The 20,757-nt window shown below is 37.6% G+C and overlaps 1 protein-coding gene across 3 annotated transcripts in view; it reads left to right on the top strand.

Annotated features, from left to right (window-relative positions):
• The window catches only part of LOC123320214 (anion exchange protein 3), a 254,710-nt gene that overhangs the window by 138,653 nt on the left and 95,300 nt on the right, over window positions 1–20,757 (top strand). For all 3 annotated transcript variants that reach the window (XM_044907456.1, XM_044907464.1, XM_044907448.1), the window contains 2 exons: window positions 4,231–4,408; window positions 6,881–7,083. In XM_044907456.1, the coding sequence (XP_044763391.1) occupies window positions 4,231–4,408; window positions 6,881–7,083 (381 nt within the window). The remainder of the gene's footprint in view (window positions 1–4,230; window positions 4,409–6,880; window positions 7,084–20,757) is intronic.

Here is a 20,757-nt window from a genome sequence, read left to right as displayed (position 1 = left end):
GATTCTTGAATCGAAGATCTTTATGCCATGGTGAATAGATGTAAATATTCATCCCAATCCCGCTGGTGATCAGAAACTACTTTGGCTAGATGTTTTCCCATGGTCCGATTCATTCGTTCGACCATGCCGTCTGATTGTGGATGAAGAGGTGTAGTCCTTGTTTTGTGAATCCCCAATTTGCTGCATACTTCTTGGAATAACTTCGATTCAAAATTTCGGCCTTGATCACAATGCAGCTCCAGAGGTATTCCAAATCTGCAGAAGAATTCTCTGACCAATTTATCAGCTACCGTACTTGCCTCTTGATTAGGAATACCGTAGGCTTCCACCCATTTCGTGAAATAGTCCATCGCTACCAAAATGTACTTGTTCCCATGGTCTGTTTCGGGAAAGGGGCCAGCGATGTCGATAGCTACTCGTTCCATGGGAGATCCGACGTTATATTGCTTCATTGGTGCTTTTCCTCTACCATAAGGTCCGTTAGCAGCAGCGCAAACCTTGCATCTTCTACACCAATCTTTAACGTCCCTCTTACAATTTAGCCAATAAAATCGCTGCCTGACTTTTTCCAACGTCTTAGTTATCCCGAAATGTCCACCTGTAGTTCCATTATGTAGTCTGGTCAGAATGTCTGTCACACGGCTCTTCGGCACAATCAACTGAAGTCTCTGCTCAGTTCCATCTTCATTTTCCCAACAACGTTTCAGAAGACCTCCATCAATCTTCAATGTTTCCCATTGTGCCCAATACGACTTTACATTCTGGCTCAGTCTGGATACTTCTTCCCAAGTAGGTCGTCTACCGCTCTTCTTCCAACCCAGGATTACTTTCAAGTCGTTATCTTCCTCTTGTGCTCTTTGAATTTCTTCAGGTAGCCAGTCGTCTTCGATTACGGTGGTCCGCCTTAAATCGATCTTTTCTTCCAGGCGCGAACAATGACTGGAATTCTGGGGACACTCAATGGTTTTGGTCGAGCCATTGTCTACCACAGCGACTCCTTTTATTTTCCCAGCTGTAGCCCTTTCAAATTCTGGACGATTTTGCTTGAAATGCCTCCTTTTGTTGCAGTTCCAGCACACAGCATCCTTTTTCCCAGCAAGCAATATTCTGCGGACTTTTTCTCTGACAATCTCCTCAACAGATCGATTTGTTTCTTGCTCTTGTCTTACACGAAAGTGTCCCCTATGCGACGCTTGCTTCGCTGCTTCGATTTCCAAAGCCTGGGCTAAGGCATCATCTATGGTTCTAGGGCGTGCTAGTCTCAGGGCTTGTTGTATTTCGCTATCCTTTATCCCATCCACGAATGTCTGGATTGATAGCTGTTCCAGGAAGCTATCTGGAGCAGATGGATAAGCCAGCCTGACTAATCTCGCCACATCAGCTTCAAACTCTTGGAGATTTTCCCCTGTTTTCTGCACTCGATTCTTTATTTGTGCATGGTATACTTGTTGTAGATGAGCATCACCATATCTCATCTGAAGTTTCGATGTAAGAACTTCGTAACAGGCTTGTTGGCTCTCCGGAATCGTTTGCAGAATGTTGAGTGCCTCTCCTCGTAGAGCTATTATTAATGCCGTGGCTTTTTCGTTATCGTTCCAATTGTTTGCCAGCGCAGCAGCTTCAAACTGTTTTTGGTAAGATGACCAGGGTATTTTTCCATCAAAAGTTGGAGGCTTGATCTTCATTCTACTACCTTCGCCGTCATTTTCCGCTTTCGCTGTGCTGTAGGGTGTTGAAGCCAGAATATCTGTACTGTTTGACATTCTTTTCAAGGAATCTATCAATTTGGAATGATGTTCAATTATTCCTGCCATTTCTTCCAATTTTCCATTAACGTCGTCATAAACTTTGTCAAACTTTTCGTCAACTCTTTCATAAACTTTGTCAAACTTTTCATGAACTCTTTCATAAACTTCGTAAAATTTTTCGTTCACTATATCAAACTTCTCGTCTACTTTTTCAAATTTTTCATTTATGGTTTCCAGTTTCTTATCCAATTTATCTGTAAGTTGACTCACCACATCATTACAATTTTCCTTAATCTGGTCGATTTTCTCATTCAATTTTCGAGAATTTTCTTCCATTTGGACCATTTGTTCATTTAATTTTCGAGAATTTTCTTCCATTCTTTCGTTCATCTTACTCAAAAAGTCCATTACCGCTTGAGTCTCCATCGCGTTCTGTAGTCTTGTGGTCACTGGCATGAACTCCAAATATCCAAAATTATTTATTTAATTTGAGCGATGTTGAACCCCACACCTGACACCAATGTAACGTTTTCTACGCTTGATTAAAACGTCCAACTTATTAAAATTATTTATTTACACTTAATACACTTATGACTCACAAACTAACTATCACACTACTATTTATTTCCACTCTTGTTTATTTCCACTAGTCGCTTGCACTGTTACTGTACTTGTACTTGTCTACCTGCTCCTCCGCTGGGCTTATATAGGCGCCGGAAACATTCAGGTACCTTCGCGAACCTTTCGCGATTCTTCCAGAAGGAAGCGACCGCCCTGGTTCTCGAAAGGTCCGACCGCAAGGGCCGGACTGGTTACAATAGTTTTCAGAAAAGTTACTCCTTGAATGGACTAATTGAAATAATTTGCTTTTTATAAGTTACGATTCTGTTGATGGATTTTAACAAAATAATATATAAATAAAATTTGAATTCAGCGGTTCGTAACAGAACCTACCTAATAGCAGCACATAAATAATACAAAAGAAATACCAATAAAATATTTATTGGTATTGATACAAATTTTCACATAATATTTTACTAATTAAACTGTTCAAATTGCTGTCCGTTTTGCCTAATACATAATTGACCAACCTTTTCAATACGTGGTATAAAGACTTTATATTTTGTAGGTCTTTATACAATGCCTAAGTGCATTTAATATTATAAAAGGGCTGTTTTATAATTTCTCTGCTGATGCACGAAGTTCTTCAGGACTGTTGTGTCTAAACACAATAACAATTCATAGCGATGACAGCTAGATCAGATTTGTTTTTTTCTCTTCAATGCCTACTTGATTAAACAATGCTTCCAAATGTATAGTAGCCATAATAACAACGAGGATGGTTGTATCATACATGAAATACTACTCTTAATAATCAAAAGTAATAATCCTCTTATTGAAACTTGGAAAATTCATGGCTCACTAACAAAAAATCATCATTATGTGATGTTTTAGTGTTTTTTAGCATTTCTGAACATCCTACCTATATAATGTTATACATAATTTTGAAGGGAAAAAATAACGAATTCAACGAAGTAATGAAATACAAGGTGTTTCAGTGAAAAAAATATAGGTTTGTGTCGTATCTTCAGAACCATACCCCGAAAACAAGTATTGAGTACGCCACTGGATTTTATGCAGAATTTCACAAAAAAGTAGGACAGAAACGTTATAACCGCAAGGCTCTATCTTAAATAACAAGCGAGAAACCCTGACTGTCTCACCCAAAATGGGATGCACTGTACAATTTAAAGAAAAAAAATATGGTACTGCAAATGCTAACTAAAGATACCTACAGGGTGTTATTTGAAGTCTTAATTTGAAATTTCAATTGTTCTTTCAATTACTACCCCCCCCAGAAAATCAGTCTAGGACCGCCCTTGTTCAATTATGTCTTTTCTTATTAACCATCCACTGTTTTCTCCTCAAAAGATCCTTAGGGCGCTTCATTAAAAGCCTTTCTTGGCAGAATTATTGCAATTGATTGCTCCACAACCTGGCATAATCTATTAAAAAAAATACAAGAATGTATTCGTTAAATAAGAGACATGCCTGTATTCAAGCATGCAAAAGAAAATAATCTCCCATTTTATCTGAATTAAAAAGGGACTATGAATGCATTGCTCTAATTTTTGAATTTTTGAATATAACGATATGAAGACCCATAGCAATCTTCGCTTAACAATTAAAAATGAGTGAATCCAATAACTTGAGGACAACAAAAACCTCTAAAAATCACCCGAAGAAGCCCATTCGTCTTGAGAATATTTTGTAAACAAATCCGTTTAGTATTAATGACCGTTGGATAAGTTCACGACACGTTACCAAATCCACCATGTTCTTGCAAAAATTATGAAAAACAAGACCACAATTGTCGCCACTGTCTCGTTAGAGTCATTGTATAGAAAATAAGAAAGCAGCCCCAACTATCGGAAATGTAGGTGTAGGTGAAGTTTTTATTGAAATTCTCCTTTTTCGGCAGCTTTTCGTCGAATTGGACGAGCTACACACATCGGTAGAAGAAAATGAATGGAAAGAGAAAGCTCGTTGGATAAAGTATGAAGAAGATGTTGAAGAAGGCATCGATCGATGGGGTAAACCACATGTTGCATCTCTCAGTTTTCACTCGCTCCTCAATCTGAGAAAATGCCTGGAAGACGGTAAGTTCTCATGTTAAAGCTCACCCTCAGCTTTACTAGCTCTAATTATGTGGTTCAATAAAGTCTTACGATTATTTATCATTTCGAAAAACCCCTGTTACCTATATTCCCTGTTGCTGCAATCTAACATCTGAACATTTTTGGGAATCAATTGATATTAATGAAATACGCTGTCGCTTTTTATTTGCAATTTATAAAAAATTTACTCAAAAATTAATATGAACCAATATATTGAATATACCATCATAGCATACACATTTTAGTACCTATTATTCACAGAATTTTCATTACTACAATTAAAAAAAACCTTACAGAGGTATAATACTTGTATGTTAGCCTGTCAGACGTCAGTATAGTTTCTTTATGCTTTTTTCGATATTTCTTTGTGATATTGTCTATGACATAATAGGTATACAAATTAATTAATTTATGAAAAAGCACTCACAGCAGGTTTTAAAAAACTTGACAGTCACTCGATTCTCAGAAAGAAATCAATCAAACCTTTACATTTCTGAATATATTGAACGAGTAGCAATTGAGAATCATTGAATGGGCGTATAAATGTCATAATTTCCTCTAAATGGACTCTTCATGCTAGGGATGCTTCCTCATACAATAATTTACGTGGATGAACAGTTCTCAATTGATTTGCAGTAAAATGTTCACTACACATGGTTTAGTCAGCAGTGTTTGCTCAAGTCATTTTCTTTACGCCCTGAGTATCTTATCCATACTCCTCAGTAAAGTTTATTTCGAAAAATCCATTTTATTATTTGATCCACAGTTCTTCAACATGCACTAATTCTCGTACGATATTCTGAGGTTTTCACCAAGAAATTAGACAAAAAATGTAGTAATGAGCAACTAGAAGGAGCTAGATAAACAAAAAGCGGTACAGTAATCAAAACATTCAAAACCCCTTCGATCAAAATGGCCATCTGAAACCTTACAAAATTGCATGTTTCTGCAAATGGCCCTCAAATAAATTTTTTAACTAGTCTTAGGGGTCTTAGTAACACATTTGAAACACAGATGACGAGATGACGCTCACATCACAGGCTTCCAACATCTAAAAAAACAATAGACATTTTAGTAAAAATTGAATTTAATTCTTTTTCTTCTTCTTCTTCCCTCTTGCATATAAGCTCATACGTGTTCCTTATTATTACTTTAGTTATCACTTGGGTGACTGATTTAAGGATGCATGGCCTTAATTTTATTACTCTGTAGTTACCAGGCACTTTTTTATCGCCTTTTTTGAAAAGTAGGATTGTCGTACTTCTTCGTCTTTCATCGTGATTATTCTGATGTACTTATATTGTTTGCGTTAGAAACGTCAATTCGTGAACCTTACTTAAAGGATCTGGTTAGTAATATCATCTTGACCTGAACTTTTCCTCTTTTGGAGCTTATTTAATGCATTTCTCACGTCGGACTCATTTATCGAGATGAAATATTTTATTTTTTGTGGCGGGCTGCCTCTGTACATTTACATAGGTCCTTTAAGTAACTGGTCCATGTTTCTTTTCCAATTTCACAGGTATTAGCTCGCTCGATTCTTTCTTTTGGCTCCTCATAAATCGCCACATCTATGCTTCTGAAGTCCGTAGAAGTCCTTCTCTAGTCTTAATCCTGGATATTCGAAAAATTTCCTCGAATGAATTTTTTTACGCATTTAATTTGCAAGCATCAATATCGAAAGCTTACCAAATGACTTATCGCACCATAAGTATACTGCTGAGAAAATATGGAGTAGTTGAGCTTCCAGAGTGGTGCAAAATGGAAACGCTTTTAGATTGATGCCATTTTGTCATAAATAATTCTTTGAACCTAAAAATAAATATATTTCGTGTTTTTAACATTCTGGCATTATAGACTTCATTTTACTACAATTTCTATTTGAATTACTAAACATAATATTTCACATCCCGAAAAACACCTTAAAAATTGCATTGTGAAATATTGGTAGTTACTCTGAAACTCAAATAACTTGACCTTGCAGTAACATTGAGGGTGACGTTTACGACAGTTCACTGCGACCTTGAGGTCTATCGTGGCTCTATAAAAACAAGAATCCAAAGTATCTGTTGTATAACAGATACAATCCTTTTGATGAGATAGTCTATTTAGGTACCAAGACGACAATTTGATAGCCGAAGCTAGCAAGCAGGCGAGAAAATAGACATTATTTTGACGAGGTGCATATTGAATTTTTTCGTCGACTTCACATACATCTATGACAGTAGGTGATCAACTGTTTGCTGGTCTCGGCTACTTTGCCCAATCTCCTCACCTGTGTTAGTGTCCATATCCTGTTCAATCACAAATAGACAAAGATTATCTTGACTAGCAGAAAATTCAACAATGACACAGTAATGTCGAGTTTACACTCACTTATAATCAAGAATTTTTTGGGTTTTCCATTTCTTCTGTTGCTTTGTGTTAAAACATACGTTTCACTTCTTCTTGCAGGACTAGTACTCCTCGACATGGAAGAACGAGATCTTCCTGCGATAGCGTATCGAGTCACCGAGGATCTCTACAGGGAAGATCTGATCCGAGAAGAGGACAAGGCCAAGCTCATGAGGACCCTCCTCTTGAGGCACAGACACGTGAACGAAAGTCACGACAAAGGATTCAGGTTCACCAAAAAACACAGCTATGCGTCCCTCCAAGTGAGTTAATTCCGCTTCGATTCATATAACTGCTCCGGGGGTGTTGGGATTTCATGTTTGTTCTGTTCGTTCTCATTTTGCGATTCTTCTGCTCCATGAACAAGGCGCATAACGAAAATATACCGATGGAATCGTAATAACTTGCAGTAATTGGAAAAATATTTATTCTCAAGGGAAGCAACCGACTTCTCGGAGTAATAACATTGCACAGGGTGTCCCAAATTCGATGTTCACTAAGAGCATCTCGAGAACTCTAAAGGCCGGTCCACACTGTGTTCGTGCTCGTGCTCGCCCGTCTTGACCCTGTCTAGCTATAGCTCGTTTGACTCGCGGCCGTGTTCGTTTTATCATTGTCCACATTATCTCGGATGCTTGTCCAGCTTTTACTCGCGAGGATACGCTGCATTTTCTGGCTTCTCGTCGGCCACATGACTCGAGCGCCTTGACGAGCTAGCGCACCTTTTCTTTGATGTGCTGTCAGCTGGAGCTACCTCCCACTCCATATAACTTCGAAGCCACCTGAATTACATGAGCATGAGCACTAGTAGTGTGAATCGACCGTAAGAAAAAATCTTCAGTGACCCCCGATTTCATTTTTCGAAATAATTAGATATCAGGAAGCACATCACAGATATCTTGGTTCGTTCTCGACTCACAGGATATTTCTGAAAATATTTCGCTATATGTTGGCTGATATTCGAAAAATTCACAGTCGCGCCTCTAGCGACGAATTCATATTTCATACGCGATCATCATCATCATGTAGCCGTTATTTTCCACTGCTGGACGTAGGCCTCCTCTAATCTCCTCCATGTATCACGGTTTTGGGCTGTCTGCATCCAGTTCCCCGCAATTCTTCTTTATACCGCCCACAGACTTTGTTCTTTTCCATCCGTTCGGATGGAAAGTCTGTGGGAGGCATTACATCGTCGCTCCACCGTGTCAGTGATCTGCCGACGCTACGTTTGTCTTCTCGTGGTCGCCACTCCAATATCCTCCTAGTCCATCTTTCTTTTGATGATCTGGCCATCTCCAATTCATTCTAGTCATGTGTTCTGCTATGTCTTCAACTTTTGTTCTTTGTCTGATTGTAGTGTTGGGTATTATGTCTCCTCTAGTAATTCCAAGAATGGCTCTTTCCATTTCTCTTTGGGCAATTCTTAGTTTTTCTGCTGAACTTTTTGTTAGTGTCAAATTTTCTGCGCCATATGTCATTACTAGCATCATATACTGCTCATACACTTTTCTCTTCAGACATATCATATATCACGTCTAAAAGACTCCCGTAGTTTTCCAAAAGTAGTCCAACCCAAACCAATTCTACGTTCTATATCATGTGTTTGGTTGTTCTTTCCGATCTGTATTTCATGTCCGAGGTATTTGTACACTTGTGTCTCTTTTATCTCGGAGTCGCCTAATGGGATGTTTTTGTGCCAGTACAAGATTTGTCATTATTTGGGTTTTAGAGGCACTTATTTGGAGACCGACTTTTGATGAGGCCTGCACTAATTCCTCAACCATCTGCTTTGCGTCACCGATGTTCTCCGCAATACGAACAATGTCATCTGCGAATCTAAGGTGTGTTAGTCTTTCACCATCCACAATGATGCCTCTATTTTCCCAGGACAGTGCGTACTCAAGAACTGTTAAGAACAGTTTAGGCGAAATTGTATCCCCTTGTCTAACTCCTCTTCCAATTTTTATTTTACATGTGGTCTCGTGAAGTTTTACAGTTGTGGTGGCATTTTTGAATATGTATTATATGAGTCTTGTATATTCATTCATTCATTCAGACGCGATAGTCCTCATTAACAAGATACCAACTGTTTTCTGAGCGTTCTTTATGAAAAGGGCCGTTTCCGATGATTAAGACTACCCTGTTAAGTTTTGTTTTCTTTTACAAATGAGAAGTTTTATTACATATACGAATAACTGCAGATAGCATTTTAAATCCTATTGCTTTTGTTTTGTGTTATCCTTATCAGCAGATTTGCAAGATTCGGAAAATGATCTATTTGTCCGAATCGCTGCGTCTCCCGGTCGTAAAAAAACAAACGAAAGTCAAATAATCGGACCTTTCCAAGGTAACAATCTAATTGAACTTTGAAGCCAAATCGGAAAAGATCAAAAAAGCCTGAGAAATATGAGACATTTGACGTTTATCAAACGCAAATGTAAACCAATCCCCGTCAACTTGACAAAACTAACAGGTGCGGTAAGAAACGAGAAAAGGGGCAGGTAGAACCGATCCATCTCATCTATAGTGAACGGTAGTGTTTTTGGCATCGGTATTAATAAAATTCCTTTTTCAAGGTTCATCAAGGCAAATCGGTCGGAAAAGTTGGATCTCCTGGCCTAAAACACAGCCGTCTATAGTCCTTTAGAAGGCTGTGCCTAAAAGTACTATTTATATCAATGGTGAAACACGAGACATAAATTGTGCCATTGATTCGAACTGGTCAATTTCTCGGAATCCCCCATGTGATTTATGTTTATGTCGCACTCATGGAGCAGAACAATCTTACTCTTTTTTTTTCTGAAGAAATCAATCAAATCAGACCCTGAAGCTCTGTTCTGAAAATATCATCAGTTTTCTATTATGATCGTCTGATTTGAATTTTTTCTCTCAAATGTATACATAATTAATGTTCATAATCATTCTGCACCTCATACATTGAACACAATCTATGTTACTCAGCCAGCACAACCACTATTCTAATACTTCATTATCCATTAATAAATGCTTTAACTGGATATGTGTGTCACAGAATAGTATGGACATGTACAGCTTTAATCGTTGGGAGGTCAGTTATATCTATTTTTGTCTTTTTGGATTTCGGCATTGTTGATTATGAAAAAAAAAATTTTTCAAGGAGATAGATGGATAACGCAACCCCTCATCTCAAGTTCCTAGTTCTTTCAAATTGTCTATTAGCAAAGATATGCTATTAGATGTCTTGGGAAAACCAAAAGTACGATTGTTCTGAAGAGTTTTCATTACATAGATCGTAGTATTTTTATAGGTATTATCGTTTTGAATTGCGAGGTTTCCCATTCTACTAAAAACTGAATAATTGCGAAGTAAAATCAAAACCGAAAATAGTTCTATGACTCAGGATGGATGTAGAGTATTTACTTCTCCTACTTGTGAGCGTTTTTCACATATTTTCATTACCTCCTGATAATATAATTTTCTCACAGTTTCTCAGGCTATTTTTCCCTATATTTATCTGTTCCAGATTGAAATATGATGAGAAATACTGTTCGTATTTCAACACATCGACTCATTTTTTATTTGAACTTCCTGTTTAGGTATGGTGAAGGGTAGTCTAGAGATCGCATCAGTTAAACAAAAAAATAATTCTAGAACAATTTCCCCCGCTTGAACTTTCTAAGCCGCGCCCGTTTGAAATGAAAGCGATTAGTCGGCGCTCGAATGTCGAATCGGGGTCGAGGCTTATTGATACCAGAGACATCTGTTTCTCTGATTGATACTAAGGTGAAGAGATAAGGGGAGAAATGGTGGGAGAGGAAGAAAAATATTCGTTCTGTTTATTTCTCGTCTGGTTTCCCTAGAAAATTTTTGCCGAACCTGTATATCAAAACCTGAAGATAACTATGATATCATTATTATTCCAGATAATAAGATGAGGCCGAAGCCTATGAATCTTATACATAAATGACACTTTAGACATAAACAAACTGAAAACTATTCTAATAATGAGTCTAGTCGGTTTTTGAAGGAATTAACACTTTCCGCACTCACTACATCTTCCGGCAAAGAGTTCCACCTAGTTAATACCCGGTTGGGCAGGAAAAACTGTCTCGCACGAGTTCGAAACACCTCGTGATAGAGTTTGAACTGGTGACCACGAAGATTATTGTCATTTATAGTGAAGATGTTGCCGAGGTTGCCACCAATAAAATTATGAAGTACGCGAAAAGTCTTTATGAGGTCTCCACGCATTCTACGGTCGTGAAAACTCACAAGCCCGAACATTTGAAGTCTCTCCTCATAAGATGGCCGAACTCTACCAAAAGGGATCCTAGTTGTGGCGCGCTGTATTCGTTCCAAACGGTGTTGGTCAGAAAGAAGATGTGGGAACCATGCAGGGCCAGCGTATTCCAAAATCGGTCGTATATATGTGATATATAGTTGCCTACATGTATCAACTGAACATCTAGGAAACGCTCGTCGTACCATGTACAGGATCTTGTTAGCTTTCGATGATATGTTGCTAACGTGAGAAGTCCAGGAGAGATCCTCCGTTATGGTCACACCAAGATCGTTATGCTCTGCAGTCGCTTCAATTATCCTGCCATCAATCAAATACTGATGCCGTGGATTGCCCCTACCAAGATGAAGAACTCTGCATTTCTCTACGTTCAGGGGAAGAAGCCACCTTTGACACCACTGAGTCAGCAGTAGCAGGTCATTTTGAAGAACCCCAGGAAATCGAGCATCATAGAAAAGCTTGAGGTCGTCTGCATATTGAGAGTAGAAGGATGAAAGTAAAACCGGTAGATCTGAGATGTATGCCAGGAATAGAATGGGGCCCAACACAGAGCCCTGTGGGACGCCACTGATGACCGCCCTAAAGTCAGATAGGGAATCACCAACCTTGACCGAGAAATACCTGCCAAAAACGAAGGATCGAAGCCATTCCAGGACGCCACCTCTCACGCCAAAATGCTCCAACTTTAAAAGCAATCGATTTAAAGGGACACGATCGAAGGCTCGTGAAAGATCCAGATAGATAACATCTACAGGTATACCTCTGTCGGTGGATTTGGTCCAGTGATCGAGACATTGAAGCAGACATGTGATCACTGATCGTCCCGGTAAGAAACCATGCTGGTGCTCAGGTATGATTTTGTTCTCAAGCAAAAATTGGAGCAACCTGCTACATACTACTCTCTCAGCAACCTTGGCAATGATAGGAAGAAGACTAATCGGACGGTAATTGTTCGCAGACAGTTTGTCCCCTTTCTTGAAAATGGGAGTAACCCTGGATAACTTCCATGCAGAAGGCAACTGGCCAGAACTGAATGACAACTTGATGATCTTGGTTATTGGTATCGAGAGAGAAGCGGAGCACCTCTTCAGCACACTGGCCGAGATATCATCCAGGCCTGGGGTGGTGGATGGGTCCAACTCGTTTAAAAGCTTCAATATCTCTCCCTCGCTGACATCAATAGAACACAGAGAGTTAGTATTACGAGGTGTCGAAATTTGTGGCATAGGGTCGTCCGTTTCCACGGAAAAGGAATTGGCGAAAGTATCGGCAAAAATAGCAGCGCATTCAGAGGTATTAGAACACAGATTACCAGTGTCATCCTTGACAAGAGGAATCGACACCTTAGAATTGAGAGTCTGGCAAATATGCTTATAGAACTTCTTTCGATTTTTTGGTAGTGCCAAGGAACTGTGAAACATTTTTCTAGCATTCTTAATTCTCAGACTTAGTGCATTAGAGTAGCGACGATGAATAATGTAATCTAGTTCAGTCCTACTGCGAAGATAACACTTCCACAGTTTCTTTTTGCGACGCTGCATGGAAAGGATCTCATCTGTTAGCCATAGTTTAAATGTGACGGAGTTGATTGACTTGTTTTTGGTAAAATGAGATATTGACTCCCTCAGGCGGGTGCTGAAACATTGCCAGACACAATCGATACTTTTGCCCACCTGAAGATTCTCCCAGTCAATGTTAGAAAGGTGGTCATTAAGTGAATCAAAATCGGTAATTGATATGTACTTCTCCGCAATCCCTCTGACAACAGAAGGGGTGAACTGAAGGTTAGCCACGATCATCACATGATCGGATCTTCCAAGAGGATCAAGGTATCTAGTATCAGAGACCAGATCCGGATCGCTAGTCACCAGAAGATCAAGAAAAGATAGAGTTTGGCCATGTACAATCCGTGTTGGTTTGTCGACAACCTGATGAAGACCACATTCGTCAAGCAAGGCAACAAAACACCCGGGAACCGAATTCAAAGAAGGTGGGGTACGAATAGGCCATCGTATTTCTCTGAAGTTGAAATCTCCTGTAATTAAAACATTGGCGTAAGATTCCCAAATATGACGTACATGATCCAAAAGTATTTCGTCTGATGGGGATGCATGAGGTCTATAAATGCATCCAACACAAATGGAGAACGTAGACGAGGATATGCTGAGAAACAAGTTGTCGATGTGTGGAATATCATAGGAGAGAGCGTTTATATTATAGATTTCGGAAATTTTATCACTCAAGTATATACAGACACCATAGCCGTCATTGAGAGAGCTGTCACAGCGAAACAAGGAGTAACCCTTTATACTGTAAAGCTGATCGGGAAGTGTGCTATGCAGCCACGTTTCTGTTATGCAAATAATATCGGGATTAAGAAGATCAACATTCACACACAATTCATGGAACTTATTTTTTATTGAACGAGCATTTGTGTAAAGGAGAGTCCACTGCTGTAGGGCGGATGGGTTCAATTTTTTGAAGCAGATGCTTTCGTCAGACCAACCACTCTTGGCACACCTTTAACATACTTAATGGTTAAGTTCTTTTCGCCATTAGATTCTCGACGCTTTAGTTCCTCTCTCGCAAGTTTTAAACAGTTAGCCTGGCTGGGTGTGATATCGTCGGAAAGCTTGATGTTCCGGAAAGTCGGTGAAGACGCTAGCACGGCTTTATTCTGCAGGATTTTACGAACAAAAATAGGATTTGTGAAAGTGATGGCCAGGGGTCAATGATATATTGAATACCTTTTCGGTTGATTAAGGCCCGTTTGCACCAATCCTCCTTAAAATGAGTACTTAACTAAGCGTAGTTTAAAGTTAATGGACGCTTAATTTTTTTGCCAGTTGCACGACTGCGGCTTAACAGAATCTTCAGTAAGGGGCCCTTAAGTTTTGATATCTAGTGATATTTCAGTTTTTTATTTTGGTGCAACTACATTCTAGTCCAATAAAGCCTTTTCATTGGTTGGCCGGTTGCCGATGATCGTTGTCATTTCATTAACCTAACTTTATTGTCTTGTCAGTCAGTGTCAAGTAAACTATTATATTATTATCAAAGAGTGACAACTTTTTGTTGCTGAATAAGCATTATTATTGATAATGAAATGGATTGTCAAATAAAAGGTACTTGACGTTATTAGAAAAACCACAGCAGTTCTGCAGCCAGTTTATGAGTTCAACAAATTATTTTAGGTTAGAATCCCGCCCTTAAATATCTAAGTGGTCATTACAGGAGCGCTTAAATTTAAGGTTAGCTTTAGCCATTTAAATGTCACTTAACAGTTGGTGCAACGTAATTTAAGTTAAGAGTTCATTTTAAGGGACACTGGACACTTAACACTAAGTATGTTTGGTGCAAACGGGTCTAAGGCGAAAAGAACTATAGTACGTAAAGGGAGGTAGCCATAGCAACGTTTATTGTCACGCTCATCTACACCAAGACTTTTCTGTCATAAGTTATTTAGCCATGAACCTTCAAGTGTTTTTACAAAATCAATCCAAATTTTTTTCAAGAAATATGTTTCTTGAAAGCCATCATCTTTTTTTTCCAAAACCTGTAGTAGTAGTAGTTTCATGTTCTTCAACTGAAAATTATACTCAGCATACTTATGGAGAATTCTATATCAAATTTACATAGAATTTGAAAATACTTTTGAAAGTGTTGAAGTATGCAGGGTATACCATTCGAAAAACCAAAGTTAGGTTAGGTTAGGTTTTAACATGCGGCTTCGACTACCAAGGTCATTAGCCGATTCTCACATTTCAACATCACACAAATAAAAAAGTGTATAAATAAAATAAATCAAAAAACCAAAGTTAATTACAAGTAGCAACTTCGCAAAGTGTTTTGAATCTAAAAATCAAAACGGTAGGCTGCATCCATGCAACCTAATTTTCAGAACAATCATACGTTTCCCGAAATGTCTTTAGACCATTCACCGAGGTGCAATATGTATATGATCAATGTTTCAAGTTTCAACATTCGCCTTTTCCTTTCAAGGACAAGAACATGTTGCACATATTACTTCGAATTATAGAAAATATAGATATAAAGAATGCAAAATTCGAATTTTAAGAAGTATTGAAAATTAATCCCTTCTCCTTTTTCCTCATAATATTATCTGAATATTCCAGCAACTGCTGGGCAGTCCTTTTCAATTTTCCTTCAGCCTACGAGTTATATACTTATACCTGCAAATTTGTAAATTGAAGCTAATGGCTGTATTCTGCTTTTCATCTGTAAGTTACAAATCTATAGCGTACGATCGATCTGTCTGTGTCCGATTAACAGATTCGTAAATAATGCAATTCTGGAAATGTTCCTGTAACTATCTTCTTAACAGTGTTAGTTTTGAACTACTTATCGTGAAGAGCTACGGATTTCTGTAAGCTAAAGATCACTAAAAACGTGCAGAATTGCATAATTTTCCTGTAAGCTTATGAAAAGTTACAGATTGGCTTACAGATGAAAAAAGAATACCACCGTTAGAGGAGTATATTACAGTATGTTCCATTCACTTTTATTTAAGCACTCGGTTGTCCATGGAAATTTGACACATTTCACTCTGTATAGTACGAAAATGTGGGGTTATGACGCTTGTCAAAACATTTTTGGGTTTTAAATCAACGCTATGTTGCCCGTTCTACGTAAAAGTTTCTGTTATTACGTATTTTATCACAATGTCGAATCTCTTCGGAAAATATGTGAGGAACATAATTGAAGTTTATACAAACTGACTGAAAGCATACCAAATCCAGACATAGGAATGGGTATCTCCCGAAGGAATTAACAGATAATTATAAGAATGTTGAATTCTTCAACAAAAATCATCTTGCATCAATGTAAGTAAAAGGAATTAAAGGAAGTTTCGATTCAAGATGAATTTAACCTTTGCACAAAAATTTGACATGAATAAACAATCAACAGGACTTTTTTGGGTCTCCCAATAGAAGGAAATTCTTTGTCATCCTCTTCATTCACAATCTTTCCGATTGCGGAGATATTCGGCTGAAATATATGTCGTTTAGATTCAGATGAAACATTATATAAATTCTCTTACATTGAATATGTTCGCTGCCGTCTGACGTATTGTGGATTTTAGAATATCAGGGTACAACTATTTTAATGAGCAGTCCTGAATTCTAAATAGCACTTCCTGAAATCCTGTCTCTTTTTTCAATCACTTTCGGTATTTTTGTAATATTAATTGATATTAGTTGTGGCAACGGCGTTATGACATTAACGACATTTCATGAGTGCCAACCTTACTCCGTTCTAGTTACAAAAACTTGAGAAAATTATTTCATGGCCAACCGACTGCTAAAATAAATGTGAATGGAGTATATATAATAGTTATTTTCCTATCAATTGCGGGCAAGACTTTCCGCAAGAGTTAGGAACAATATTTTTTCTACAAGCGCTTGTAATATATGAATATATCCTTTTTACGAAACAGGTCAAATTTGATTTGATTAATTCATATATAATGACAGACGTAATTCTGCATGTCGTTACGCATTTGCGTGCGGGAAAGAAATAGCAGGCGTTTTTTCCGCACCTTTTGGGAAAGTGCAACTTGAAATGCGTGCGGGAAAATAGTTGAACCCGCACGCTTGTAGAAAAAAATACGCGATGCGATGACTGTAGTAACGACATGCACGTTCCTCATTATATGTATATGAATTAATCAAATCAAATTTGTTCTGTTATGTGAAATGTATACATTTCAAGCGCTTGTAGAAAAAATATTGTCCCTTGTGCTCCTACACAATGAACGTAAAGCGTTACTCTAAACTAAACATATTATTGGTGTTATTCAACTAATAAAAGTCTTTTCTTTTATTGCTTCTATTTTTATTGAGAAGGCCCATTATCAAACAAAAACTACAAGGTCTTCTTCCAAATATGAAAGAAAGGATTTCCCTCACCATAAAAATATAATCCGAGGAAAAATGATGTTCTTATTGAGAAAAATTCTCGCTAAGGCAAAACTGTCTTACATGACCAGTTTGGTTAGAAATAAAAATAAAACTGTTCACTCTTCACTATCAATTACTCCAAGAATATAAACAGATTTATATACAGGGTTAGAACAATTTAGAAGGGGACTACAGGAATATGGAAAACCGTTAGAAATACAGAGAGGCTTAAATCACAGAAAAATAGTACACCAGTGGAATCGTGAATAATACAAACCGAAATTCGTGTAATCCCCAAAAACAAATGAGTTTTAAAGAAAAAAGATAATCTTGATGATCAGTTTTCAAGATATCTCAGGAACCCTCAGAGATATTTTGGAACTGTTAACTCCAACACACGTTTTTGTGATTAAAACCACCTTGTACTTCTGACGGTTTCTAGTATATCGATGCGGGTACTGGTTTCCAATATACCTGCTTTGGTCCTGAGTGCGAACCAAAACAAAGCTATCATTTTCTTCATTTGATCGTCATCGCTGGTTGAGCTATACAGTACTGATGAGCTCTGATAAGAGCTGAACCTTCGATGACGGCACGTTCTCTGTAGTTTACTCTCGATTAGATCCCTGCAAGTTGCAAGTCCAATTCCTTTTTATATTTTTAACTTGTTTACTTCCACTCTGCTTTTGAATTATCTTCACGTTCGAATTTTAGAATGTGAATACATATTATGTTATATTATGCTCTATGTGAACACTCTCAGGCTTTAGGTTGAACTAAGTTACGTCTTACGTTCAAATGACGTTACGATTCTTGTTTAATTATCCATCTGTCTCGAGGTTTCCAATAAAGAAAGAAAAAGTACAATGCCTAAATCTATTAATTGTGATCGTTCGGGTGTTTCCACTGAGCGGAGCCCAATCTATCAACCTGGTTGCAGTCGATGTGGTTGGAGGACGGCGCCAGCTTCGATACCATGATGTTGGCGAGATCGGCTCGTTTCTCCCTCAGCTCGGCTCAGGGACATCTGTGCCCGCCAAATGTATTGCCTCGCCGCAACCCGACTTATCCGCACGTACGATCCATCACGTGTGTTTTCCCTTTCAAATCGTTTCATCCTCTGATTCATATTATTGGATATGTTAGTTGCACTATAGTTGCTCAGCTCAGGATATACATATGTTAACTTCACTCACCAAACTTATTTGTTTTTTTTTCGTTCCCGCGAAAAAACCTTCTAAAGGCAAACCCTGAGAGGGACCGCTCTCTCAGGAGCGTGAGACTCCAAGCTGTTGTTTGGGTATTCACCAAAAATAATTCAACACATTCTTTGAATATGTAGTTATTATTGATCCTGTCTAAAGCCTGTTTGCAACAGCCGAGAATTCTCTACAAAATTCTCGCAAGAAAACGGCAGAGATTATTTTGTATGAGAGTGAACAGAGAATTCTACCGAAAGTTCGTATGTAACGGTAAATAATTCACGGCGCATGAATTTTCGAGAAAATTCTCTAGAGAATTCTCGGCTGTTGCAAACGGGCTTAAGAACAGAGTCATATAATTTTCACTAACATGAGTTGTTTAAACAGTAGCTGGGGAGCTCAAGAGTATTTTCGGTATTTACTCGAGCGTGTCGGATTAATATAAGGGGCCATACCTTGAACCCTGTAGAGTATCTACCAAAAATTAGACCTGTGTATAATTGTTTTGGACAGCTTGTCAGAATAGTAAAAAAAAAAACGATCATTGTACTTATTCGAGCGTGTCAAATTGAGATATATTATGTGGTTAATTACATGTTGAAAAGTTATATTCTGTCTGACAATTTAAGCGTGACGAAAATGTGTGGGAAGGCGCCAGCCAAACTTGCAAAAAAAAAACGCCACCTGTACATTCTCGAGCGCGGTGGCTTAATTTGAAGCCAATGATTCAAGAATAATTAAAAAATATAACATAATAGTTTCAGCAAGCCGAAACAATAAAAATTGGCCATAAAGATCACAAAAATAAGTTATTTTGAAATATCTCCTCTCCTGGGCTTCAGATTGTTTTCGCATTCATTATAAAAGTTGTAGAGCATAACATTTTCCAACAAATTAACATAACATTTTCTACAAATTTTGTCGGAAGCAATTTTTTCTACGTGTGAACGCTTTGAAGATATGTGGCGATGAATGTACATTTGACTGGGTTTCTACATTGACCTTGGCATTTCGCATGTGTGGCTAAGCTCCTCTCCCTTATCACTCTCTAGCTCGAAAAGGGTATGAAAAATTGCTTCAGACAAAAGTTGTATAGAATTTTAATTTTATTATTAACAACTTTCATGATGTTATGCATGTTTGGTGTAACTTATAACTTTTGATGTAAGTGTGATAAAGGTATGAGATTTGGACTAGAATTTCTTAAAAATTTATCACAGCTGATTCATCAATTCAAATTCGAATTTTGATCTTCCCAATACGTACCACCTCCCACCTTCGATATTTGATGTATTCTGAGGTCGTGTATTCCAAGAATTACCATTTCCATTGTGAAATATTTTATTACATCAGACCTTCTGATGCTGAGTGGTCACAACACTCTGTATTATGTAATATTTACGATGACCATCGATTCGGTTGAAGAAAAATGTGAAATTTTGACTGGAACATCATCCGTTTTGGTTTATTCTAAAAACCACTTTTTTAAAGCTGAATATTTTATTAGATCAGAACGCCTACTGCTGGTAGGTCACAACACCCTGTATTATACAAGGTGATTCATTGGTGAATGAGCGGAAGCTAGGGGTAAATAGAGGACGCGGAGGTGACTCAGATTAACCTATAGTTGAAGGGCTTATCTCTCTATATAATCAAGATACAGAGTGTTTTATTGATTGTGTAATTTCACCCATTACCCATAACTTTGGAACCTATATATTTTGATCATATTTGGTGCATTTATTCTGCGCAACATACTGGATTTTTTTCAGGTCTGGCCTTGAAAAAATTGACGAATAAGGTTCAACCAAAAAAAAACACCCCGTACATCAAAATTCCTCAAAATTAATTGGATATCCGAAAGAAGCAGAAAAATCTAAAAAGAAACAACGTATTCTCCTACTTTCACACTGTTTTAATACTCAATAAAACTAGTCAAATCTGAATTTTCAGACAACACAGTAATAAAAATTTATTAATTTTACATTTTACCAATTCAATTGAATTCTTTGGGTCACAAACGTGAATCACAATGAAAGCGGAAATCTTATATTTAATAAATAAATGTTATCGTTAGCAGTGATAAAATTAGGTACTTAAAAGTATCACAGATTAATCCAAATGCCTACAATTCTGTTCATTCCTGGTGTTTTAAGTTTGTGACCCAAAAACTAAGGACTTGTTGGGAGGCTGAACATTCAAATAATTTAGGAAAATACCGAATAAAATTGTGTTTTATGAAATTTTAGTTTCTGTGTTGTCTGAATGAAAATTTAGATTTCACTAGGTTTATTGAGTATAAAAATCGCATGTAGAAGTACGAGAAATACTTCCATTTCCCTTTTTTCTCCCTCTGTTGAATATCATATCAAATATAAGGAATTTTGATATGCAGGGTTTTTTTTTATTCAATCTTATTTATCAGTTTTTCCTAGGCCCGACCTGAAAAAAATACTAGATCTTTAGCTTACGCCTATTTACTAATGAACCTCCTTGTATAACATTTGTGATGACCAACCATTCGGATGAAAAAAA

The sequence above is a fragment of the Coccinella septempunctata genome, chromosome 1 (assembly GCF_907165205.1).
Source record: "Coccinella septempunctata chromosome 1, icCocSept1.1, whole genome shotgun sequence".
Lineage (NCBI taxonomy): Eukaryota > Metazoa > Arthropoda > Insecta > Coleoptera > Coccinellidae > Coccinella > Coccinella septempunctata.
The sequence above is the reverse complement of the archived record's forward strand: the minus strand, read 5'-3'. Positions and strand labels throughout refer to the sequence as shown.